Source organism: Dama dama, chromosome 14 (assembly GCF_033118175.1).
Source record: "Dama dama isolate Ldn47 chromosome 14, ASM3311817v1, whole genome shotgun sequence".
Taxonomy (NCBI): Eukaryota; Metazoa; Chordata; class Mammalia; order Artiodactyla; family Cervidae; genus Dama; species Dama dama.
The window spans coordinates 49,056,679-49,082,187 of NC_083694.1; the positions used below are offsets into that span (position 1 = coordinate 49,056,679).

Genomic DNA, 25,509 nt, shown 5'->3' on the forward strand with positions numbered 1-25,509 from the left:
CTTTGCATCCAGTGACCAAAGTACTGGAGTTTCAGCTTCAGCATCAGTCCTTCCAATGAATATTCAGGACTGATTTCCTTTAGGATGGACTGGTTGGATCTGCCTGTGATGCAGGAGTCCCCGGTTCGAATCCTGGGTTGCGAAGATCTGCTGGAGAAGGGATGGGCTATGCACTCCAGTATTCTTGGGCTTCCCTTGTGGCTCAGCTGGTAAGAATCCACCTGCAAGACCTGGGTTCAACCCCTGGGTTGGGAAGATCCCCTGGAGAAGGGAAAGGCTACCCATTCCAGTATTCTGGCCTGGAGAATTCCATGGACTATAGTCCATGGGGTCACAAAGAGTCAGACACGATTGAGTCTCTGGGCACGTATTGGTGTCACTTCATTTGTATTCACAGTCTTTTGAAGTATAGACTCCTCTTATATAGACCTATGAAGGCAGTGTGTGTGCTTATTATGGAATAATGCAAAATACTTGCAGGCTGCATGTGAAAATCGAAATAAAAAAGATTGGTGATCACTGGAATGGATCACACACATACACATACATGTCTGTCTGTCTAACTAATCTCCTTGGCCATGACTCTTCCAACTTGAGGATGAGACTCTGTGTCAAGTGTGTCCATCATTAAGGAAGTGAACCAGAGAACAACTTGATGCTGATTCTTCTCCAGGTCATGGCTACTGTTTTCTTTACAGAGTTTAGGAGGAGACACGAACTTTATAGGAGAAGACAAACTTTTCAGAACATGGAACTTGAGAGTCTGAGTATCATTGCCTTCTTGGGGTAAAACCTGTATGACATTAGACTTTGGTAATTGGTATCTGGGGCAGGGCTCAGGCTGGTGGCTTGCCTTCTTCAAGAAACTTTCTGAATCCTTTCTCTGCATCATGTTATCACCTTCTACTTTGTATGATGCTTGGTGGTGTCTTTCAGGATCTTTCCCATCCATGGGTTTTGTTTCTCTGGAAATTGTCAGCTCTTCGAGGGTTGGGAAGATCTCCTGGAGAAGGGAATGGCTGCCCACTCCAGTATTCTTGCTTGAAGAATTCCATGGACAGAGGAGCCTGGTGGGCTGCAGTCCATGGGGTCACATAGAGTTGGACACAACTGAGTGATATCACTTCACTTCTTTGAGGCTCTAGGTATGGACCTTTGGGTTGGGAGGGATCTTCAAGATTGTTTAGTCTAACCTCTTAACTTTTAACCCTCTCCGGGACCCCACTGCACCAACTGGTTTCCACTGTTTTGAAACCCCAAAATAGGCTTGCCTTGGGCAGGTCTTTGGGGAAAATAGCTAAGTAGTAGCATTAGCTGGCATTCATGTGCCTCCTTATTTCACAAGCGGGGGGGAGGGGGTGTCGCTGAGGCACAGGAGGAGATGTGATCTGCCTGGGGCTACATACCTGGAGAGTGTTGAGTTTAGGATTTGAACTTAGATCTACCCAGATCTTTCCATGACACCAGCCTGACCTACTAAAGGGACTGAGAAACTCAACCAGCAGCAAGGACTGCACAGACTCAACTCTTGTCAGATTCTGACAACGTGACCAGAAGCAGAAGTACCGTCCAGTACTCACATCAGGTGGTCGCACATTGCATCTTTGGAGCTGCTCTCCCCTAGAGGTGCTGCTGCGGGGTCCGGCCGTGCGTCCCCCTCCTGGGCTGAATCAGAGGGACACATGAGCGTCATCACAGTCCTCAGGCAAGGGATATTTTCCTTCCCCTTTGCTTATCAACAGAGAAAACCTTCTCAACTGACAATCCTTCCCTCCACTCCCAGCCCTCTCCACCTAGTGAGAACCACCATGAGCTCTGTATGACAGGCTGCCCTTCCCCTGTGCATGAGCTCATGACATCTTTCCAGCTACTCTCTGAGGTGGTGGTGCTTCCCAGGTAGCTCAGTGGTAAAGAATCCACCTGCCAATGCAGGAGACATGGGTTTGATCCCTGAGTCGGGAAGATCCCCTGGAGGAGGAAATGGCAATCCACTCCAGTATTCTTGCCTGGGAAATCTCATGTACAGAGGAGCCTGGTGGGCTACAGTCCATGGGGTCTCAAAGAGTTGGACATAACTTAGTGACTGAACATGCACGCACTCTCTAAGGCAGGGATAACAGATGCCACTGGGGGCTTCCCAGGTGGCTCAGTGATAAAGAATCCACCTGCCAATGCAGGAGACACGGGCTCAATCCCTGGGTCAGGAAGATTCCCCGGAGGAGGGCATGACAAGCCACTCCAGTATTCTTGCCTGGAGAATCCCATGGACAGAGGAGCCTGGTGGGCTACAATCCATGGAGTCATAAACAGTCGGACACAACTGAAGCGATTAACACCCACTGATACCACTGACAGCTGAGGAAGTGAGCATGGCACTGGTGGGACCTGCTGGTAACCACCCAGCTAAGGGGTGCGATGTAGAGCCTTAACCCCTCCCTGGGTCGCACCTCCTGCCCCATTTCCTGCCCTCCGCTGTGCTCACCTCCCAGTTACTCCTCAGCCCACTGCCTTCTGGTATCTGCCACCACCCCCATCCTCAGTTCACTCGCTCGTTTATTTGTTCAACAGATGCTTATGGAGCATCTGCTTGACGGCAGGCACAGATCTAAGTCTGGGGTGGCAAAGAAGCGTCCCAGCTGGAACACCCTCCCTCTGATCTGGACCTGGGCTGGGAGCTGAGTCCTGTCCCCTGCTCTTGCCGTGGTGGCCTGTTCATGCTGGGTCCCCTGGCAGGGCAGTGACCTGGCAAACTGTACGGATGCTGCGTGGTGGTCCACAGCCGAACCTCCAGTGTCTAGAATGAGCTCAGGACACAAGAGCTGCTAAGCTAAGTGTGTTGAATGAACGTATCCATGAGGTGAGCCCTGACAGCTTGTCAGCTGGCTTGAGACTAGGACCGTGGTTCTCAACCAGGAGTGAGTTTACCCCTAAGGGGACATTCAGCCATGTCTGGAGACATTTTTGGCTGTTACACTGGAGTGGGGGGTGGGCATGCAGTGGGTAGAGGCCAGGGACGCTGCTCAACACCCTAAGTGCATAGGAAAGTCCCCAACAAAGAGCGCTCTAGCCCACGTGCGTGCTCAGTCACTCAGTTGTGTCCCACTCTTTGCAGCCCCGTGGACTGTAGCCCTCCAGGCTCCTCTGTCCATGGGATTTCCCAGGCAAGAATACTGGAGTGGGTTGCCAGGTCCTTCTGCAGGGGATCTTCCCGATTCAGGGATTGAACCCACATCTCCTGCACTGGCAGGCGGATTCCTTACTGCTGAGCCACCAGGGAAGCTGATCTAGCCCACGTGGCAACATTAACACTCAGGATGAGAAATCCTAGGCCGAGGCCTCTACTTCCAGAACTCTGCTCCAAGAGCTCACTGTCTTTAGTTTTATCTGTCACCCCTGGTCATTCAGGGCAAATAAATGCTCACAACTCGGAGTTCTTTCTTCAGGCTTTTTTTTTTTTTTTAAAGAGATAAACCCCAGCTGGTTGTGAAAGAGCATTAGACAGCGCCGCAAACTGCTGATGGCAGAGAGACGCCTTTGAAAGGCCTCTGCCCGGGATGCTTCCACGGGGAAAGGACGATTTCCGTCGTGTGTTCTGACACCCCTCACAGCCCCGGCAGCCTGTGCTGCTCCCTGGCTGACTGGCTCGGCACAAAGCCTGTCTCTGTTCATCGTGTTACGTCTGCTGAACCTGGGCCTGGAGGGCACCTAACCTTGCAGTGCGACAAGGACAGACAACAGAGGGGCTTTTTCAATGAGACGCAGACTTTTTCTTGTCTATCAGCCTGGAGGGACCCACAGGGTCATCAGAACCCACCCTGAACACTAAGGTTCCCTCGGCGTCTCTTTGGACCGACCTGGGTCATTGTCCTTCAGCGTGGCGATCTCTCCTTCTATCTTTCTGTGGTGTTCAGTCACTTTCTGGAGTCTTTCCTCAAGGTTCACGATCGTCTGGGAGTGCTGCTTGATTTGTTCCTTGTATTCCATGATTTGTTTTTCAAATTCGTGCTTCTGTGATTTTTGCTCCTCTTGGAGGGCCATTACTGTGTGCTGTTGCAGCTGCATCCGCTCCTCCATCATGATCTGGGGAAACAGACATGGTTCATGTGATCGTGGGAGCTGGGTAAGATGATGGAGAACAGGAACAACATGGCCCCTCTGCACACATTGGCACTGAGCTCTGCCTGCCCCAGGACCTTTGCACGTGCTGTTCCCTCTGCCCATACACTCCTCCCCCAGCTCCTCATGAGGCTGATTCCATGTGTGCTGGGCTGCAGCTCCAATGTCACCTCCTCTGAGAGGCCCTCCTGGACTGCCTATCTAAAGGAGACATCATCCTGTTTTATTTTCCCTGAGGTGCTTATTGCCATGTGAACCATCTCGTGTCTTTATTTCTCGTTCCCACTAGAATGGAAGCTCCATGAGGGCAGAAACTTACCCTTTACCTACCAATATGCCCACAGCATCAGAGCCCAGATCCCTGCCACAGCATCTAGACCCAGATGCTCAATAAGTACTGGCTGAGTTAATGAGTGAACAACTTTATAAGAAAAAAGTGAATAAATCTGTATTTCTTAAAAATAAAAGTTACCAGTGGCCTCCTGATGGTGAGTCACACCCCTTCCCATAACCACCCTCCCCGCCTGCAGCCGCTCCGCACACCTGAGTCTCAGTGCCTCATCCTTGCTCCCCTCCTGCTCCCCTACCCCTTTCTCTGCTCTCAGGATGAGGTCATTCTCCTGCTCTCGGGATGATGTCATTCTCTCGCTCTCCATTCCCTGTTAACACGATGGGCCTCTGATCTCCTCCGGATGCAGAAATTCTCTGCCCCAGATGCTCACACACGCCCCCTCCTTCAACCATCACTCCGAGGAGGCTCTCCTCCAACTTTAGTCTTCATGTCTCACTTCCTGCCCCAGATCTAACATGCCACCAAAAGTTTGGGCAACTTTTGAACTTTGATATCCCTACCCTCGGTTCAGTCTGAATGCTTTATCTTCTCCGGGAGACAGTCTCTCTCCCACAAGAGACCTGCCCCCATCCCCAAGCCCAACCTCTATCTTTCCAGCAAATCCATGTGCCATCACTGCCCGGCTCCATGGTGCCCTGGCTGGAAGCTGGCCTGCCTCCTTGGCTCCTCCCTCTCCTCGGCACTCCTGTCCTGTCCATCAGCTAACAAGTCCTGCCATTTCTCTGGTAACTCCCTCCATAGCAACTCCTTTTTCCCACTCCTCTGCTACCCCGAGTGTCCAGGTCCTGTGATTCAGGACCTTGGGAACAGCCACCATGTGCCACACCCCTGAGCTGCTTGTCTCCAAGCCCAGTCCCTCTCATCTTCCCTCTGTGGTACTTCTGCCAGGTCAGTCCTCATTACGTCCTTGTCCACAGACCTGTCGGTTAAACGTGTGCATGACAGGTCATTGCAATATTGAGCCCTGATGGTGAAGGGCCTTGAATGTCAAGCTAAAATTGAAAAATTCTGTCTTAAATTCTATGGAATCATCACAGACCCCTAAATTCCAGGACTGCTCAGTATGATCCTGGGAGTAGCCTGAATTATACCATCTTAGAAGGCCCCAGAGAGAGGGTGTCATAGCTTCTGTCTACCTTTCATACTAAATTAATGCTTCTCAATGGGGGTGATTCCCCCCAGCTTCCCCCCGCACTGGGGGAGATTTGGCAAAGTCAGAAGACATTTTTGGTTGTCACAGCTGGGGGTAGGGTGCCACTGGCATCTTCTGGGTGGAGCTCAGTGGGTGCTGCTGCACATCCTGTAATGCACAGGACAGCCCCCCCACCCCCGTGAGAGTTACACCCCCAGCACATCAACAGTATGGAGGCTGAGAACCCCTGGTCTAAACCACACATGGCATCATGATCGAGCGTTGAAGGGAAAATTCTCCTGTCCCCGGAAGGCACTGACTTACCATTTTCGTCTTTGCAGTTTCCAGTTCAGCTAGTGTTTCATTTAATTTCATGGTGAGGTTCTCTGCTTTCAGACTTTCAGCCGTCTTTGTTTTCTGAGCCTTTTCTAGCATGGCCAGTGCATCATTTAATTTATTATTTAAAATGTCTTCTTTTTGCATTTTTAAATCCATTTCCTAGACAAACAGCAAACATCAAATGAACAGAAATTCAGGTGTAAATATTTACCCCAGCCTCCCCCTTCCCCTGTTTTCAGAGAGGAGGGGACCTCTGTTCTGTTATTGTTCTGTTGATCCTTTTAAAGTCCAAAGTCCATGCTTTCTCTGGAAGGTTCCAATTATTGCAGAACTCAAATTCAGCTGAGATCTATCTCCTTGGGATTTCTGGCCCCTGAGTTCAGTTCTGTCACCTGGAGCTCATTGAACAAGTTTTATTTCCTCTCTTATGAGACAGCCCTTTAAATATTTGAGAAGGCTGTCATGTCTCTCCCTAAATCTGTCTTCCAGGATAAATGTGCCGAGTTCTTCAGCCCCTAGTCATAGGACCTGTGTTCAGGACATTCCTCCAACTTACTCTGTGACTTAGGCCCTGGGATGACCTCCCCTGGGGACCCTGGAAAGGTTAGACTCCAGTCGCTGTGTCCCCAACATCTTCTACCTTCTCCTCGGACCCATTCTTTCCATCTTTGTCAAAATTCTACTCTCTTTCTTGAGTCCCTCCTCAAACAGTGCAGAAAGTGGGCTTTGTGACAGGCACTGTGCTGGGGCTGGATGGACTTCATCTATTTATTTGACTTCACTTTTTAGAGCGGTTTTAGGTTCACAGTAAAACTGAGCAGAAAATTCAGAAAGTTTTCCTTTAACTCCCACCCCTGCCAGAGGCACAGCCTCTCCTACCATCAACATCCCTCATCGGATTATTTCATTTGTGATAACTGATGAACCTACACGGACACATCATTAGCACCTAAAGTTCATAGTTTACATAAGGGTTCAACTCGGTGGTGTACACTCTATGGATCTGGACAAATGTATGATAACATGTATCCACCATTATGGAATCACACAGAATAGTTTCCCTGTCCTAAAACCCCTATGTGCTCCATCTATTCATCATCCTCCCACCCCTTACCAATCCCTGATCTTTTTATTATTGCCCTAGTTTCACCTTTTCCAGAATGACACATAGTCGGAACCATACTGTATGTAACCTATTCATGAACATTAATCCTACCTGAAACGTATTCAGGCTTTCCTAGTGGCTCAGATGGTAAAGAATCTGCCTGCAATGTGGGAGACCTGGGTTCGATCCCTTAGTTGGACAGATCCTCTGGAGGAGGACATGGCATCCTACTCCAGTATTCTTGCCTGGAGAATCTCCGTGGACAGAGGAGCCTGGTGGGCTATAGTCCGTAGGGTGGAAAAGAGTTGGAAACGACTGAATGACTAAGCACAGCACAGTGCAAAACATATTCTCGAGGTGCAGTGCTAGGCATTCCCAGACTCTGTTGGTGGCAGTGAAAACTAGTATGACCTTTCTGAGAGGGTCACTTGGGAACCTGTTTCACGAGCCTAAAAATGTTCATATCCTGTGACCCACTGTTTCCACTTTTGGAGATGTATCCTAAGGACATAACCCCACACGTGCACAAAGCCCCTGACACAGAGCTGCTCAGCCAAGCAGTTTTCACTCCACTGAAAAGTGAGAGACACTCCCGTGCCCAAGGGTAAATGAATTAAGGTTCACCCAACACAGTGCAAACCCAAGTCATCCTTTACTGGCGTGTTGTAGAAGAAAGTTCAATGATATGTGGACATACTTGTAATACATTAAGTCAAAACGCCTGCACAGTGTAACAGTGTAAATAACTTTGTAACAAATCGATATTTGTCCATGTCTGTCATAGTGATCATCATAAAGCTGGTCTGGAAGGAATCACATCAAAATGTCACTAGTGGACTTCTTTGGTGGTCCAGCGGTTAAGAATCTGTGCTTTCAACGCAGGGAGTGTGGGTTCAATTTCTGGTCAGGGAACTATCATCTCACACACCGCATAGCGGGGCCAAAAGAAAAAATAAAATAATTCCATTACTGGTAACTCTGTTCGGTGGACTCATGAATGATTTTTCCATGCTTCTTAAAATTTTTGGAGCAAACAGTTACTCCTTTTCTTTTTTTAATTTATTATTAATTTTTTGGCTGTGCCACACAATATGTGGGATCTTAGTTCCTCCACCAGGGACTGAACCCACACATCCTGCATTGGAAGCATGGAGTCTTAACCACTGGACCACCAGGGAGATCCCAGGTGCTCCTTTTATAACTGGGAAATGAAACTGATTTTTTTTTTTGAAACAAAACAGAGCATGGTTCTCATCATGTGATGCCTGTGAGCCTTGCCTGGGAGAAGCTTCATTCTCTCCGTACCATCACTGAACTCTGTTCTTATTTGGGGTCGTGATGTGGTCGTTACTGTTGAGAAGTCCCAGTGCAGACAGTGTGTGGACCTGGCTGGAGGAGGCACTTCCTGGGGTCAGCGGCAGGCACAGCACAAAGCAGAAGCACTCCAGCTGTCCCCGCGGAATCCACAAAGAACTGAGATGGTTTATTTGATGGGCCATGAAGTTGCCTCAGGGCAGAACACGCTGCCTGGCAACTCTGCTCCTTGCCAGCTACTCAGCAGCTTACTCAAGTTCAGGGTTCCAGCAGGTCTGAATTTATTTTTCTCCCCTCTCTCCCGTTTCTCTCATACAAATCCTGTTTTCACCTGTAGAGATGAAATCAGTTTTTCAAATGCTCCCCTGTGTGTGCAAGTAAAGTGGCATGCAAATAAGCCTCTCTATGTCTGACTGGGTCTTTGACCTTGAACTTCCTTGTTCTATCCTGGTGAATGGGCAGTCCCTGAGGTGGAGTCCCATCTCTTAGCACCTGATGTGATGCCATCAGCCTGCCTGCGGGGTTGTCACAAGATCTTACCCTCTGGTGTCACTGTTGTTTTCTCTAAGGCTGTTGTTGAGGATGCTGTTGGTTGCCTTACAGAGTCCCCTCTGTCATGATCCTGAGGACAGATGTTCTCTGGGTTGAGTACCCAGAATGGTCTAATTTCCAGGAGCACTTGGTCCATTTTGTCTAGTGAACTACACAGCCACTGGGTGTTCGCTTTCACTGTGCTAATAAAAACTGCGACCCATTCATTGATTTTGTGATACACACTTTTTTTTGGTATGCATTAATCTCATTCCTAATCCATTTTCTGACCCAAATAATCTACTTTAAAATTCTAATTCCTCCTTTTCTCCTACCCCTAACTGAAGTATTTTATGGACGAGCCATGAGAATCACTGGGGAAACAAGTCTGCATGGAGAGATGGCCCCTCTTGGGCTCCCTCTTGGGCAGCGCCCACCTGCCCACAAGGAGTGCTGCACATGTGCATCAGCCCAGAGCTGACAACTCTCACATCATTTCACCCAGCTCATCCTCTGGACACGCTCCAGTTGGTCAAGGCCCCTCTTAAAGTGGTGCTAGGGTGTGCATGCGTGCACGTGCGTGCTCAGTTGTGTCCGACTCTTTGCGACCCCATGGACTGTAGCCCCGCCAGTCTCCTCTGTCCATGGGATTTTCCAGGCAAGAATACTGGAATGGGTTGCTGTGCCCTCTTCCAGGGGATCTTCCCAACCCAGGGATTGAACACATGTCTCTTGCATTGCAGGCAGATTCTTTACCACTATGCCACCTGGGAAGCCCATACAGATAGGTAATCCAGACATGGTTTATTGGCACCTTGAGCAGCGTCGTTCCAAAAGCACCAGCACCACTTGGACTGCTGTTAAAAGTACAGATTCCTGAGTCCACTCTATAGAGAGTGAATGAGAATCTCTTGGGCTAAAGTCCAGGGATTGGGCATTTAAAATTACGCCCATCCCCCACAGTGATTCTGGGTATATTAATGTTAGGGAAACGTTCTTCAAAGAAAATGATCCAAGATTGATGTGAACAGACTTAAAGACTTGTTTGGTCCCATCTGGTCTAGACAATCCTTTGAAATTGTGTTTGCCTGTATTTGAATCTAACTCACTATTGTCAGGTTGTCTGTTTATCACTTGCCGTGACTTTTGAGATATTGACCTGTATCTGTGTGTGCGCATGTGTGTGCCCTTTGTACTGCTGGGACCTAGGAGGGTAGAATTCAGTCCTCCAGCTTGGAGATGCCTAAGACAAGGTCCTGGGTAACAACGTCAGCTTCTGCTGTGTCTCCTATTCCCAGTGAGAGTCGTAAACGTGGTTTGATGATGAAGATGCTGATAGCGAAGGTGACAGGTTCTGGTGGAGAAACAGCACCAAGGTGGTCGGACACGGACCCCAGGCAGCTGAACCCACAGCAAGCTTAAGGCCAGAGAAAGGAGCGGTGAGGATGAGGAGGTCCTGGCGTCAGACAGTCCTGGGTTCAGACTCTGCCCCTCCACTTTGTGGCTGTGAGCCAGTAGTAATGACAACAATAATAAAAGCAGCCAACACACGCAGCATTCACTGAGTGTCAGGTGCTTGTCTGTGTGTTAGACATCCAGTCTCCCAACTCCACGAGGGTGATCTATTGGATCATCCGTATGTCATAAGTGGGGAGAGCAAGGCACAGAGGTGCTAACTGTTGTCTAACGCCCCACAGCCAGATGGCGGCAGGGGTGGGATTTGAACCAGACAGCCTGCCCCCAGAGCCCAGCACTCAGTCACGCCTGCTCCCCTTTCCTCTTAGAGAGGCATACCTCCTTCTGCTTGGTTATGCGGTTCTCCAGATCTTGGACCTTTTTCTTTTCCTTCTCTATGGCCTCCTTTGCTTTGTTTTTCTCGTAGGCGATGCTGCTCTCGGAAATCTGGAAGTCAACAACAAGTGGTTTGAGGGTGCGTGCGCGAGAAAGGAAGGGAAGTGACACCCAAGGGGAAAGCCAGCATTAGTAATAGTTGACACCTGTGAGTCAGGGCTGGGGAGCTAGAGCTCAAGGAACAGGATGCCCGTTGGAGAGAGACATGAGAACCGGAAGTCAAGTCGTGGTTAGTTAGCTATGTCCTCAACAGAGAGAGTTATTCGTCATTCAGGGTTTCTGGGCTGGTGTGCAGGAAGTGACAGGCTGGTGAGTGCTCAGGTCAAAGCGGTTGACGCTGAGCCACTGACTAAACTACTAAACGGACAGATGATGGCACCAGTGTGGTCCCTTGTTGGTACCTGGCTTCTTGGGAGGTGGGGCAAGTGAGGCCAAGGGCAGGGGTGGGGGTGGGGGGATGCCTCCTTTCCCAGTAGGCCTGATGTCTGTGGCTTCAAAGGACACTTGCGGTCTCTCTCCAACCTATGAAGGCTTGGGTCTAAAAACCGAAGTCCAAGACAGTTTGTTGCAGAGAACATTTACCCCATAGATCTTGAGATGGGGAGGGGGTTGGAACCCAACCTCACCTACACAAGCCCCAGGAGGGACACAGCCAGAGTGGGGTCAAGAAACTATTTGCAGCTGTTGAAACTCTTGCAGTGATGCCTCCCACATAAATATAATGTTCACAAGAACATTTTAATGAAATAAATTATTTATCTATGCGTAAACAAAAGACTGGAAAGAAATGTACCAGAATGTAAATAATGGCTATTTTGGGGGAATTGAGATTATGGTCATTTATATTTTCTTCATTTCAGTGGTCTGGATCTTTTAAATTTTCTTTAGTGAATGTGCATTGTTGGGTAAAAAGGGAAAACTATTGAAAACTGTTATGCTTTGGGGATGGATGGTCCTGGAGAAAAGATGATCTTCCCAACAACCCTGTGGTTCCAGCATCATGCCTTTGGCCCCCATCCCCACTGCCCTGCGCTGCACAGGCCTCGCTGCTGCACCTGGGCTCTGACTCTCCTCCCTGCATGGGCTTGGCATTTTCCCACTGCCAAGTCTGCCTGAGACCGTCCAGCCCCCACCCTGCCAGGCTGCGTCCTGCCTGATGTAAGAGGCCACTGCATGCTCTGTGGGAGGGCGTGCTTCCTTATTTTGTGCTGCTTGGAAAATTACAAATGAAAATGATAATGACGGGGCTGCCTGCTCTGTAAATGCTGCACACGAGTGCCTGCACCGCGTACTGAATGCAACCCCCCAGGTGGCATCTGCCTTCCATACTGCAGGTGAGGACATGGAGGCTGTAAATGAGGCAGTGCGAGGATGAGTAATGGGCCAAGGTCGCACCAACGGGGGCCAGTTCAGACGCCAGTGCCCCGCCCCAGCCATTCTGCCACCTGGTGTCTGGACCTTGCCTGAGCTGTCCTCCTGATTGAAGCCCCACCTGACCTGCAGGCAGGAGATGCACCTGTGTGTTCATACGTAGGCTGGCACAGAGTCTGCCACCCTGCTCAGCAGGGGCGCACGCTATAAAAGTCCACCCTTAGCCCACCTGTATAAGGGAGGCCTGGGGGATGCCACTGACCACAGTCTGGGTTCTACCCCTTAACTTGCTTGCTCGGTGTCGGTGCTCCCTCACCCTGTGTGGACTCTGACCTCACTTCCCTGCCAAGGTCTCTGCTTGTCCCGCCCCCATACCCCGCCATGCACACCATCCTCCCCACTCGATCTGGACTCTGAGCTCACCCGGGCAGGTGTTTCGCAATGAATGCACGGACTCCTCGCAGCAAATCTCTGTCACTGCACCCACATCACAGATGAGGGCACAGAGAGAGGCTTGCCTGGGGTCACACAACATGTTAGGGCAGAGCTGCAGCTGGAACTGGAATCCACTCGTTTGGCCCACACAGCTCTCCTGCTACGCCTCACTCTGCCCCCGACTCTGTGGCTCCCTCTGGCTTTCCCGCCCTGATCCCTCCCCTTTGGTTTCCATCTTGTTCCAGTGTGATTTCATTCTTCCCGCCCTGCCCCCACCCCCCGGGCTAAGTCAGGCGACCTCCTTTGCACTTGGGACCCCTGACCTGGGGCATTCTCTTCCCTCGGATGTAGTGTTCCTCTGCCCTCCAGGTCTCACTCAATGTCACCAAATACGAGAGGTCCTCCCTGCCTGTGGGCCACTCTCTAACTCATGCTGGCTTTATACAGCCTGTGGCTCTGGGGTCACCTGGGCGTTTGTTTACATGGCTGTCTGCCCTCCGTCCTGGAGCGGAGGGCCCACGAGGGTATGGCCGCGGCCCGTCTAGGGCTCTGCAGTATCCCTGACACCCAGCAGGGCCTGGCACACGGCAGGTACACAGAGCCCCTGTTTGACTTTCAGGGTGCTACTCGGCATTCATCCCTCCTCTTGGCCTTGGGGATCTGCCTTCATGGTGGCTCCAGGCAGGTGAAGCTGGTGAGCCCAGTTCCCAGGCTTGTAGGGGTGGATGTCACCAGCTCTGCCCCAGCCTGGCGCTTGGACTCCCCTCCCCGCTCCCATGTCACTCTCCTCCAGGGTGTACTTCTCATTTGTTCCAGGAGGCACTGACCCCTGGCACTTATTTGATGTGACTGCTGTGTGAGCTGGTTACGTATCTGTCTACTCCATCTTCCTCTGCAACGTTTGTCTCTACACCTGACCATCAGCCCAGGGAAGGTCTACTTGGGAGTCTCTGAAACTAGGAGGCTGGAGCCAGGAGGGTGTTGTTCTGCTGTGCCCCTCGGTTGCCTCTTAAATACCTTTCAGTGATGAGGAGGAAGAGGATGCTGGCTGAAGGACTGACCCAGACTCCAACCAGGGATCTCCCCTGGAGGGCATCTCTCCTCCCCAGGCAGTTGACCAGCAGGGCTTATGGAGATGGTCCTCTGTGGGTGAGGGCAGGTCTAAGTACTTAACATACACTGTGCTGTGTGCGCTAAGTCGTTTCAGTCGTGTCCGACTCTTTGCGATCCGGTGGACTGTAGCCCATCAGCCTCCTCTGTCCAAGGGATTCTCCAGGCAAGAATACTGGAGTGGATTGCCATGGCTTTCTCCAGGGGATGTTCCCGACCCAAGGATTGAAGCTGCGTCTTTATCGCCACTTCGGAAGCCCCGATGAACATAACTGGTTTAATCTCATGATGCAGGGGTAGTTAGCCTCCCCAGGTTATGGATGAGGAAACTGGTCCAGGAGGTGAGGTGGTCTGCCTTAGGGTCATACAGCTGGTGAGTCCTGTGATGTGACATTGGCCACTCTGATCAGAGGCACTGCTCCCCATCAGCCTGCTTTACCACCTGCTCTAATCCGGGTACCAAAACACAGTCTCGCATCTGGTCCTGAAGCTGCTTCCAAGGGCTTTCGGCTGCCACCACCCCCCTCCTCTCTCTGCTCCCCATACCTCCTTCTGCTGTGTTAAGTGGTTCTCCAGATCTTGCACTTTCCTCTTTTCTGTCTCTAAGGCTTCCTTTGCTTTTCTTTTCTCATGGGCCATGCTGCTCTCCAAAACCTGAAAATCAATGACCGGTCTTTTTGGTTGCCTGCACATTTAGCGGGGGAAATTGCTAGTAAGCATGATACCAATAGGAACAACAGTAGCTCAAATGTTGGGGGCTGGTCTTATGTGCCAGGGCCCAAGGCCAGTGCTCCTCGTCCAGTTTATTCTCATAGCATCCTCATCCATAGAGAAGTTGTGTCCCCATTTTATAGGTGAGGAAACTAAGGAGGGGAAAGTTACTGAGGGCCCCGGGGTCCTGCAGTTTGTTAGTGGAGAGGCCAGGACTGAGCCCTGCATATTGTTTGTGTGCGGAGGCCCCGGCAGGGAGCCAGTGAGGAAAGGCGACCAAGCTTGCCTTATTACAGAGTCTGAGTTCTTATCATTGTGCCAGGCAGCCTCTCTGATAAGTAGAAGAATCTCATTAATAATGGAATTTCCCATTATTGAAAAAAAATCTCTGAAATAGAATCAGGTTTCTAGAGGAGGGCTGTGTATTGAATTAATGAGCCACACATACCAATTTCTGGAAGGGGAGAGGACCAACCTCACAAGGGAAGCTTTGAGAGGATGGGAGGGCTGTGGTTAGTATTTAGTGCCCATAATCAGGGATTTTTTTTTTTTTATCCAGGAAGCAACTTGCTGATGAGCCGTTCAGTTAAGTGGTTTATGCAAATTGCAGAAGGATAGAAGCTGCCGGCAAAGCCCCTGTTTCTAGTCACTGCAAGAAAGGGCACCTCAACTCTCAAATAGGTTATTATTATTATTACTTTTTTATATGCACCAAACTTAAAGTCTTTATTGAATTTGTTGCAATATTGCTTTTGTTTTATGTTTTGGTTTTTTGGCTGCAAGGCATGTGGGATCTTAGCTCCCCAACCAGAGGTCTAACCCATGCCTCTGGCATTGGAAGACAATATCTTAATCACTGGACTACCAGGGGAGTCCCTGGAATGGTTGTATTTTAAACACCAGCTTGGCTGTCAGATGTCTGGAAGTTGGAACGTGGTTTCCATTACAGCTGGTGGTTAGGGTCCTAGATTAGCCTGCAACAATATTCAATCCATAATATGGATGAAATAGTATATACTTTTGTATATTTTTTTCAGTGGAAAGCAGTTTTAAAAACTCCAACACTCAGTGGTTCCAATACCAGCCCTCAATGAAGCAGAAGAACAGTAACATCATGGGAGCTCCACGTTTATTTTGAAGTTTGAGGCGGGTTTAGGGGTAAGACACTTTGCTGCCCCATTGCATCTGATCTCACATTGACACTCAGGACTTTGCTATGCAGCCGAGCTGGGCACCACAGGGAAGGCTGTCCTTGCACAACTCATGCCAAAGTTCTGTCCCCCTTGGACGCTTTGCTCCTACACTCCTGGGCAGGTCATGGGAATTAACCTTTACAGTTTCCTCCAAACCAGCCTTGTGACCTAGTGATTTTGTTGTTCTTAGAGATTCGTCTGACAGTGTGGTGCATGCATGCATGCAATATGTTTAGTTGTGCCTGACTCTTTGTGGCCCCATAGATTGCAGCCTGCCAGGCTCCTCTGTCCATGGGATTCTCCAGGCAAGAATACTGGAGTGGGTTGCCATGCCCTCCTCCAGGGCATCTTCCCGACCAGTGATGGAATCTGTGTCTCTTGTGTCTCCTGCATTGGCAGGTGGGATCTTTATCACTAGTGCCACCTGGGAAACCCCTGACAGTGTGGAGGAAGGTCTAATGGAAAGAAAAATCACATGACCATCTGAGGTTGATCAAAGCCCATGTCTGGGATTCTGATCTCTTATTTCTCAATAAGAAGTCATGAAGAGGTCCTGCTGGGAGGAGTGGGCTGATGTTGTCCAAGGTGTGGGTGACCCAGCCACAACTCCTATTGCTTTGGGGCTGTCTACCATCAGCCTGTTCTTAAATTTCCCTTCTGAAGTGCCCTGTGACCTCAAGATCGCTCAGTTCAAGGGGCTTCCCCATCCCTGTGCAGATGACCTCTCAGTGACATTTCACCCCAGCGAACCCTTGGGAGACCCTCCTCTTCCTCATCACCCCTGGAGAAATAACTCAGGACCAGGCACTGACACTGTTTACACAGGCCCGCAGAGCACATCTGTACCAGAGACCTGAGTGAAACCCAACATGTAAACACCTCCCCTCCCTGGATAGGATCAAACTGCATGAGCTCTGCTCACCAGGTTCCTCACTTCTCCCTTCCTGGGGGGCGGGCAAGGATTTCACTCTGAGAGGTAGGGATGTGGTGGAGGGTTAGTACAGTAAGTGCCTAAACAGCACTGGAAGTACAGTGATGGTATTAATAGCTACTATTCATTGAGTGATGATTCTGGGTCAAACGCTTCACTGTACATGATCTCACCACTATCTCACAGCCATCGTTTAAAGAAGGTAGGTACTGAGCCAGCAAGTAGCCCAGCTGGAATCTGAACCCATGTCTCATCTGGATGCAAAGCCTCACTCTTCACCTCTTTACACTGTCCAAGGATTGAAGCACAAATGAGAACATCTAGTAAAAATGACCGAAGGATCTGAGGGTGACCAAAGGTAAGTACATTCAAGTGAACAATGTAATAGGGCTTTCCCCAAAGCTAGTTTGGACACATCAGCAGAAATACGTCTTTGACTAGGGAGAGGACAGTCCTGCTCTAGGTCACTGCATGCTGGAGAACTGTGTTCAGTTTTGGCTACAAACAGTTTAGGAAGAAAACAGATGATGGGCTGCAAACCCAGACACCTGTAGGGGCTCAACAGTTACCTGAAATGAAATGAGATGTGTTGAATGCAATAGGGAATGGTGCGGACTGTGGCAAACATCTGCTACTTGGTTCGGCTCCAGTCCATTTCTGCCGAAAGTGGAAAGGAGGGCCAGATTTCTCGACTTTTCAAGAGAGGATGGGAATCTGGATTTGTTAGTAAATATTATGAATTCAAGATAAAACACTTTAGGACCAAGCATAACACGTCCATGGGCCCTTTTCAGCCAGTGAGCTGCTAATCTGTCACAGGTTAGAGCAGCTCAGAGGAGGGGACCAAGGCCAGGCTCCAGGCCTGTGAAGGGCATTTGTGTCTGGAGAGGAGCCGGTGCCTCTGTTCTTATGCATCTAAAAGGTTATTCTGTGGACAGGTCTTGCAGGAGCCCAGAGTGGTAGGTGGAGGGTTGAAACCCTTTCTGAGAGAGAATCTCAGTCAACTCAATCTAAAGGAAGAATTTTCTGCCAGCCCAAGGCATCAACACTAGGATGGACTTCCCTGGGCTGTAGAAAATTTCTTGGTGGTAGAGATGAAGCGTGGGCATTTTAGGATGTTGGAGGATTCACATAGCCCTAAAGTCCCAGGATTCTGAAATTTCTCCATTTTTAAGATTCAGGATGTAGTCTCCATGCAGAAAACACTCATGTTATCCTGATGTGTCCCCTAAGACTGTATTTTATGACATTTACAATTTTTGTGTAAATTTTAAGTGCAAGGTTACAACTCCAGGGCCCTCTCCTAGAGTTCCCCCTGCTTCTTCTCAAAGTAGCTGAGCTCCCCCATGGACAAATCCCTCCAGGAAACTCCGCCATGCTTGACTCCCCATTAGCTGTGGTTCGAAACTTACTTCCACGTGGCCCTCAAGCTGGGTTTGGGTTCGAGCCACCTATCTCCCCGAGCTGCGTACCTCCTTCTGGTGGGTTAAGCGGTTCTCCAGTTCTTGGACTTTGCTTTGTTCTTCTTCTAATGCTTCCTTTGCTCTGCTTTTCTCCTGAGAAATGGTCTCCTCCAAAGCCTGAAAACCAATGACCGGCGTTTAACAGACAGAATTACAACGGCAGGAATCTGGATTCTGCTAGGCACTGCATGGGCAGGTGGACTCTTTACTACTCACAGCATCCCCATGGGGAGACAGTGGGCAGCTGAGAGCCTGGCAGCTGGGGTGGGCAGGCCCAGATGAGTGTCCCAGGTGAGTCCGTCCTGGCTTCCTGACCTTGACCTGGGCTCAAGCCGGCTCTGCCTCCCTGAGCTCATACCTTCTTCTGGCGGGTTAAGCGGTTCTCCAGCTCTTGGGCTCTCTTCCGTTCTTCTTCTAATGCTTCTTTCGCTCTGTTTTTCTCTTGAGTAATGCTTTCCTCCAAAGCCTGAAAGTCATGACTGTTGTTTAATAGACATAGTTACCATGGTAGGAATCTGGACTCCGGGCCAGGCACTTCACAGATTAACTCTTTCACATCTCACAACAAACCCATGGGAAACTGTGGACAGTATTTCTAGGGTCTAAGAGCATGGGGTCTGGAGTTGGCAGGGTCAGATTAGAGCCTGTGGCTGATTCTTCCTAGAGGTATAGTCTTGGGCAAGTGAGAAGCTTTAGAAACCTCAGTTTCCCCATCTGTACAATGGGGACAGTAATAGCACTTCCTGCATTGGGTTGATAAGAGGGGCAGATGAGATGATGAACATGAAATGCTTGGCACATGATGATCATTCACTAGTAAAGATCAATCATTTCTTCTGTCATTTCCCCTTTGCTGAAGGACGAAGTAGGCTTAGAGAGATTAGGAATCTGTTCAGTTTACCAACAAATCACATCAATGGGAAATTGAACCCTGGTCCCTTTGATTCTAGAACCAGTAGTTGGCAAGCTACGGCATGCAGGCCAAATGTGGCCCACTGTCTGCTTTTTTTTGTAAATAAAGTTTTATTGGAATGCCACCATGCTCATCGTGGGTTGCCTTGGCACTGCATCCACAGAGCTGAGAAATCAGGACAAAGACACGACCTGCACAACTGAAAATAGATACTGTGTGGCTCTTCATGGGAAAAGTTTGCTGACCCCTGATCTAAACCATCAGTGTGTGTGTAACTCAGGGCAGTGTTGTTAACAGATCATAATAATCATAAAAAAAGAATGATAGCTTCGTAAGTTAGCCACTCAGTCGTGTCTGACTCTTTGCAACCCCATGTACTGCAGCCAGGCTCCTCTGTCCATGGAATTCTCCAGGCAGGAATACTGGAGTGGGTAGCCATTCCCTTCTCCAAGGCATCTTTCTGACCCAGGGATCGAACCCTGGTCTCCTGCATTGCAGGCGGATTCTTTAATGTCTGAGCCACCACAGAAGCTCTTTAACGGAACCTAGAATTTCTTACCATTGAAGCACAGTCCTAAGGCAAGTCAGGATTTGTGAGGAGGAGCTTAATGAATTAATTTTGACACACATATTTTTAGAAAGGGTGGGGGCTGACAGAGCCATGTTCATTTAAAATTGGGGCACCTACCACTCAAGCCTGTGATGGTACTTTTGGATGAGTCCCTGGGGTCAAGCCAATCAATGTAAGTGTCTGGGGAAGAATGACCCTCAATGGGACAGTAGTGGACATGAGCAACTGTAGTGTCTGTCTGTGGGTCCCTGGCTTTGTGTTCCCCTCTGCAAGGGGTGGTGTGCCCTCAGAAGTTTGATGTGATTAAAGTGGGGTTGATGACAGCCCTTGAAACCCTGTGTCTGTTGGAATCAATGTTACAAAGGGGCATCTGGAGAGCCCAGGCTGGTGCCCAAGGTGGTGGTGAACAGGCTGGGGTTATAATACTGTACATTCACAGTGGAAAACAGTCAAACCAAAATTAAAACTAAAATAAGACATTTGGGAAGGGAGAAATTAAACAGAGAAGAGAGAGGAAACAGGTGGAGAGTTCTGTGAAGGTTTTGAAGATTTTTAGGTTCTTTCTGATTTTATTTCCCTCTCTATAGAATGGCACTGTTTTTTTTTTTTTTCTTTTTCTTCTATGTCTAATTGCCCTTCTGAAGGGACCTGTCTTGATTTAAGGCCATTGTTTATAGTACCTGTATGGGGCTCACAGGTGATTTTGGTCAGGTTGTTCTTCCTTTTTAATATTTTATTTCACAAAAGGCAGAGAAAGAGGCAAAGAGGAGAAGTAGTAGTAGGGCATGAATTAGAGGGCGAGATGAAACTGGCAGAGGTCTCTGCCTCTTGGAGAGGTCTGGAGAGTGGGGGCGTCTGACAGAGAAGGAGGGTCCCAGCAGGAAGTCACCAAGCTGCTCCTGGTGGAGATGGAGGAACTGGCAGTTCTGGTCCTTTTTGGTGGAAGAAAGGAGGTGCTGGGGGAGAGTTGGGGTTCAGTGGATCTGGTGCCACTGTTTTGAGGTGGGTGGGAGATGCTCTCTGCGGTGGCTGCACGTGGGAACCACCAGGGAGAGCTTACCAATTCCAGGGCCTGAGCTGCACCCTCACCCCAGCTAGATCAGAAGTTGGGGGTGGGGGGAGGGGGAGGGGTGCAAGGCCTTAGCATTTTTTTAATCTCTTGAATGACAGAAGTGCAGCCAAAGTCATGAACCAGGGATCCAGGGTGATGGTGACTGAGGTAGTTAAATTCATGGTGGGTCCCTGAATATAAAAAATGGCCAACTCAGGACTTCCCTGGTGGTTCAGTGGTTAAGAATCTTCCTTGCAATGCAGGGGACATGGGTTCGAACCCTGGTCCAGGAATTAAGATCCCGCATGCTGGGGAGCAACTAAGCCCACAAGTCACAACTACTGGAGCCCATGCATCACATCTAGAGAGTCCATTTGCTGCAACAAAAGATCCTGCAAGATGCAATGAAGAGCCTGCGTGCTGCAACTAAGAAGCGACACAGCCAAATATATAAATAAATATTTTTTAAAAAACACGGTGAACTCAAGGACAAGGAGGAGAATTGGCCCATTAACTGCCGTTTCTGGCCTTCTCCTGAGATTCTGATTCAGTGGGGCTGGGGTAGGGCCCAAGAATCTGTATTTTCAACAAGCTTCCAGGTGGTTCTTATCTGCCAGCTTGGGTAAAACCTTCATCTGAGACTCTGTCGCTGAACATGTGTCTGCAGAGCTGTGCCATCCGCACCAGCTGGGAACTTGTTAGAAATGCAGAGTGCCAGGTTCCACCCCAGACGGGCTGAGTCAGAATCTGCCTATTCACAACATCCCCAGGTGATTCACGGGCACCTCTGAGTTGTGAGGCACTGCTGGTAGCATCGTCTAATTGGTCGTTTTCTAGAAAAGTAAGTAGCAATTTTGGCCATTTTATTCCCTTGATCTGTATAAAGAGAAAGCAAAACACTGAAATAACACTGGCTGGTCTTGCACATACTTAGCAACACTCTGTCGGTCATAAACCAGGACTTGTAGTAATGCCTCAGATCTGTAAAATCAGCTGCAGTGTATAAACCAATGAAGTATTGTTTCTAGAAATTTCAATAACTGTGCCTACTCAAGTTGATCTTGCTCTGAGTTTTAAGACCCAAGCTTCATATTAATTCCTCCAACATTATTCACCCTTTTCATTTATTTTTTTTTAAAAAACATGCCTATTTATTTGACTGCACCGGGTCTTAGTTGCAGCATGTAGGATCTTCGATTTTCATTGTGCCATGTAGGATCTTCTGTTGGGGCTTCCAGGATGTGTCTCCCTGACCAGGGATTGAACCCAGGCCCTCTGCATTGAGAGCGTGGGGTCTTAGCCACTGAACTACCAGAGAAGTCTCCATTCACCCTCTTAAATTTAGTTCCACAGCATCCATCAAGATTGCTGCTGAAGTTTCTCCTCTAAATGCACGCCCTCAGTTTTTTATGGGAAAGTTCATCTCTCCTTTTCCAGCATGAAAGGGAAGGCCAGGGACCTCCTTACCGCCTTCTCTTCCGTCAGCCACTTGACTCGGGCTTTCAGCTTCTCCTCCTGCTGTAGCCTTTCCTCGCTTAGCTTCTCCTTCTCTGCCAGGTGCTCCCGCAACTTTTCTTGCATCAAAGACTGTTGAGTTTCCTGAGAACTGCTGATCTTGATCTGAATGGAGAAGAAGGGAGACTGTAGCTGATTAGTCCTGCTCAGGAATAATGCAGGAGTCATTTCCACTACCTTTGCAAGAGGGACAAAAGTTCCCAAAACTTGCTGAAAAATGCAGAAAAACTATGCTTAGCCTAGTAACTAGTAGGGAAGCAGCAGAGCATCATAGGTAAGAGTTCAGACTCTAGATCTAGACAGACTCTCAGCCATAGTTCTTTCTAGATGCTTTTTCATTTAGAACTTACTATGAATATATACCTCTTAGTGTTATCAGGACTAAACGAGATAATGTTGGAGAGCTTTTACCACAGTGCTTAGCACGTAGTAGGTGCTTAGTAAATGGTAGTTAGACTTATTCATTATTATTTGCTAAGCGTAAGAGAAAAAGCAGTGAGCTAGGGCCAGAAGGCCTGAACTTTTGTCTTGATTCTTCCACCAACTGGGTGACACTGAGATAGTCACCTAAGCCTCTGAACGTCATTGTCCATATCTGTAAAATAAGGAGAATGGACTAGATCGGGGTTGGCAAACTACTGTCTCCAGGCCAAATCTGGACCACTGTCTATTTTTATAAATAAAGTTTTATTGGAACAGAGCATGCTTGCCACACCCATTCATTTACACAATTGTCTATGGTTGTCTTTGCTCTGTAGTAGCAGAGTCAGATAGGTGTGACAGAGACTATATGTCCTGAAATATTTATAGGCCCTTTACAGAATATTCTGGCCCTTTACTGAAAAATTTGCTTACCCCTGGAATAGATGGTCTTTGTGATTGATGGTTGCGGTGGTCCCACCATTTCACCCTTCCTCTATTCACACCTTTGGTTACATAACTTGTAGTGCCTGCCCATATCCTGCCCCCTGACACTGAACTCAGTCATGTGACTTGCTCTGGCCAATGGGATGTTGGCAGACATAACACAAGGGCCTGATTTCTCTTCCTGATCTCTGCTTCCTCTGTTAGTGCCATGAGAACATGCTCAGGCCAGCCTGCTAGAGTATCAGAGACACGTGGAACAGGGCACAGCTGCTCCAGCTGAGGCCAGCCTAGATCAATCAAGAGCCAGCCAACACCCAGGCATGTGAGTAAGTCCATCCAAGACCAGTGGATTCACCTTGCAACTGGCCCCAGACATGTGAGCAGTGGACAGTAATTGTGGAATACTGATATTGTTTATTATACAGTTTTAACATGACAATAGCTATCAGAGCAATACAATCCCTAAGGATTATTTTGCCTCTAAAATGTTGACATTATGTAACTTTTGGTACGTCTGCTCTCTGTACTGTGGTACTTCTTCCACTGCATTTAATAAATACAATTTTTAAGATCTAAAATGTCAAATTTTAACAACTAAAATTGTCTGGGTTTGGACAGAGGAAAACAAGTCTCCTTGCCCTCCTGGGAGATCTCAGCCACCCCATCTGAATCATTTGGAGTGCAAATGGAGATATCATATCACCTTTTGGAGGATGTGCACTGACTACCTAATAGAGGAAGAACAGAGTTAAGATGCTCAGTGCCATGAAAATTTCAAGGAGGAGCTGAGATGAACTTTTGGAGCTCAAAGATTACCTGAAGTTCCTGGGTCCGGCTTGTAATTTTTTTATAATGTTCCAGAAGGTATTTCAGATACAAAGACAATCCTTAAAAAGAGAAGCAAGAAGAAGGTAAATATCAAGTCAATTCACCTTCTTTGTTTTCTGAATAATGTCTTCACAGTGCTTGCCGACAGGAGGATGAGGGCAATGCTACTCTCTCATCAAGATAACACAAGTTGCCATCCATCTTGTGTTTTTTTAAATGGTTGATCAGCTTCAGTTGGGCTCAAATCCAACTTTCTTTTTGGAGGTGGACAACAAAAACCAGCCACAGAACTCTTGTTGACTAAGTGTCCACTGTGTACAAAACTGTGAGCTGAGCTAGGGGGATGATATGAAGCCATTCCTCAAGGGACTTAGGTTCAATCTGAGAGAACAGGTCTAAGTGCCTGATAGGAAACAGGCAGTGACCTCGGGTTGTGTGGAAGTGACCGCGGAAGGAGTGGGGAAGTGTGAGGGTCCCAGAGGAGGAGCAATCATTTACCCAGAGTGATTACTGCTCAGCTGAGGATCCACTGGGCGTGGGCACTGCCATGTATTCAGAGTTGGAGGGGAGGACATTTCAGAATGGAAGATGGGGATGAATGGTGCCCCACAAGAATAAAAGGATATTAGCAAGTAGTTTCTTAACAACATCACAGTGAGTTGACGGTGACATTCAGAGGAACTTGATTACAGGCTGATGGGTAGACTAATCTGTGGTCTGGTACAGAAACGGAGAGGTTTTTCATTCTGGGTGTCAAGGTTTTCTTATGTTCTGGGTATGAAGAACATTTGATAGATATTTTTTAACTATGGGGTTTATTTTTCCAAATATGGGTTGATCAAGCAGTCAGTTGGTTGGGGATGCCCTTAAATGAAAGTTTACATTTTCCCAGTGTGAACCTTAAAAGGTCAGAGAAGTACGTTCATTTATTAAATTCTCTGTTGGGAGAACAAAGCTTCTCATCCGACATTTTATTTCTTTTTGATTTTTCAAAAGGTCTTGATCAGTGGTTGTGCCTTGGCTAGAATTTGTGGGACTTTGGTTGCTATACAGTTATTTACATATACAGCATTTACAAAATCTGAAGCATCATAAATAAAGTTATTTATTTAATCATAAAAAAATGGATGCCCCCCCCCCCCCACACACCCAAAGATTTCCAGGTCCTAATCCTGAGAGCCCATGGGCATTACCTGACAGGGCAGATAAAGCTTTGCGGATTTGAGGAAGTTGAGGATCTTGAGATGGGGGACTTATCCTGGATTGTCTGTGTGGGTCCAATATAGGCACAGGGGTTCTTGCAAGAAGAGGACAGAGGGAGTTTGACTACAGACAGAGGAGAAGGTGATCTGACAGAAGCAGAGAGAGAGCTGAAGATACTCCCTTGCTGGCTTTGGAGATAGAGGAAGGGGCCATGAGCCAAGGAATGCAAGGGATGAAGGAGTAAAGACTGGAAGAGGTGAGGAATCAGATTTTTTTCCCTACACCCTCTGGAAGAGACTGGCCCCTTGACTTTAGCTTAGTGAAACTAATTTTGGACTTTAGGCCCCAGAGCTATAAAAGAATAAATATGAGTTGTGTTAATATAAGCCACAGAGCTTGTGATAATTTGTTGTGACAGCCATGTGTGCATGCATGCTAAGTCGCTTCAGTTGTGTCCAACTCTGCGACTCAATGGACCATAGCCTGCCAGATCCTCTGTCCATGGGATTCTCCAGGTAAGAATACTGGGGTGGGTTGCCATGCCCTCCTCCAAGGGATCTTCTCGACCCAGGGATCGGACCTGTCTCTCTTTTATCTCCTGCACTTG

At 48.4% G+C, this 25,509-nt stretch overlaps 1 protein-coding gene across 1 annotated transcript in view; it reads right to left on the bottom strand.

The window, feature by feature from the left end:
- Positions 1-25,509, bottom strand: part of FHAD1 (forkhead associated phosphopeptide binding domain 1) — a 159,608-nt gene that overhangs the window by 25,774 nt on the left and 108,325 nt on the right. Inside the window, exons 15-23 of the mRNA XM_061160700.1 lie at positions 23,688-23,758; positions 21,957-22,109; positions 18,313-18,420; positions 17,964-18,071; positions 14,203-14,310; positions 10,684-10,791; positions 5,925-6,098; positions 3,855-4,080; positions 1,581-1,665 (exon numbers count right to left, since the gene is read on the bottom strand). Coding sequence (XP_061016683.1) covers positions 1,581-1,665; positions 3,855-4,080; positions 5,925-6,098; positions 10,684-10,791; positions 14,203-14,310; positions 17,964-18,071; positions 18,313-18,420; positions 21,957-22,109; positions 23,688-23,758 — 1,141 coding nt within the window. The remainder of the gene's footprint in view (positions 1-1,580; positions 1,666-3,854; positions 4,081-5,924; positions 6,099-10,683; positions 10,792-14,202; positions 14,311-17,963; positions 18,072-18,312; positions 18,421-21,956; positions 22,110-23,687; positions 23,759-25,509) is intronic.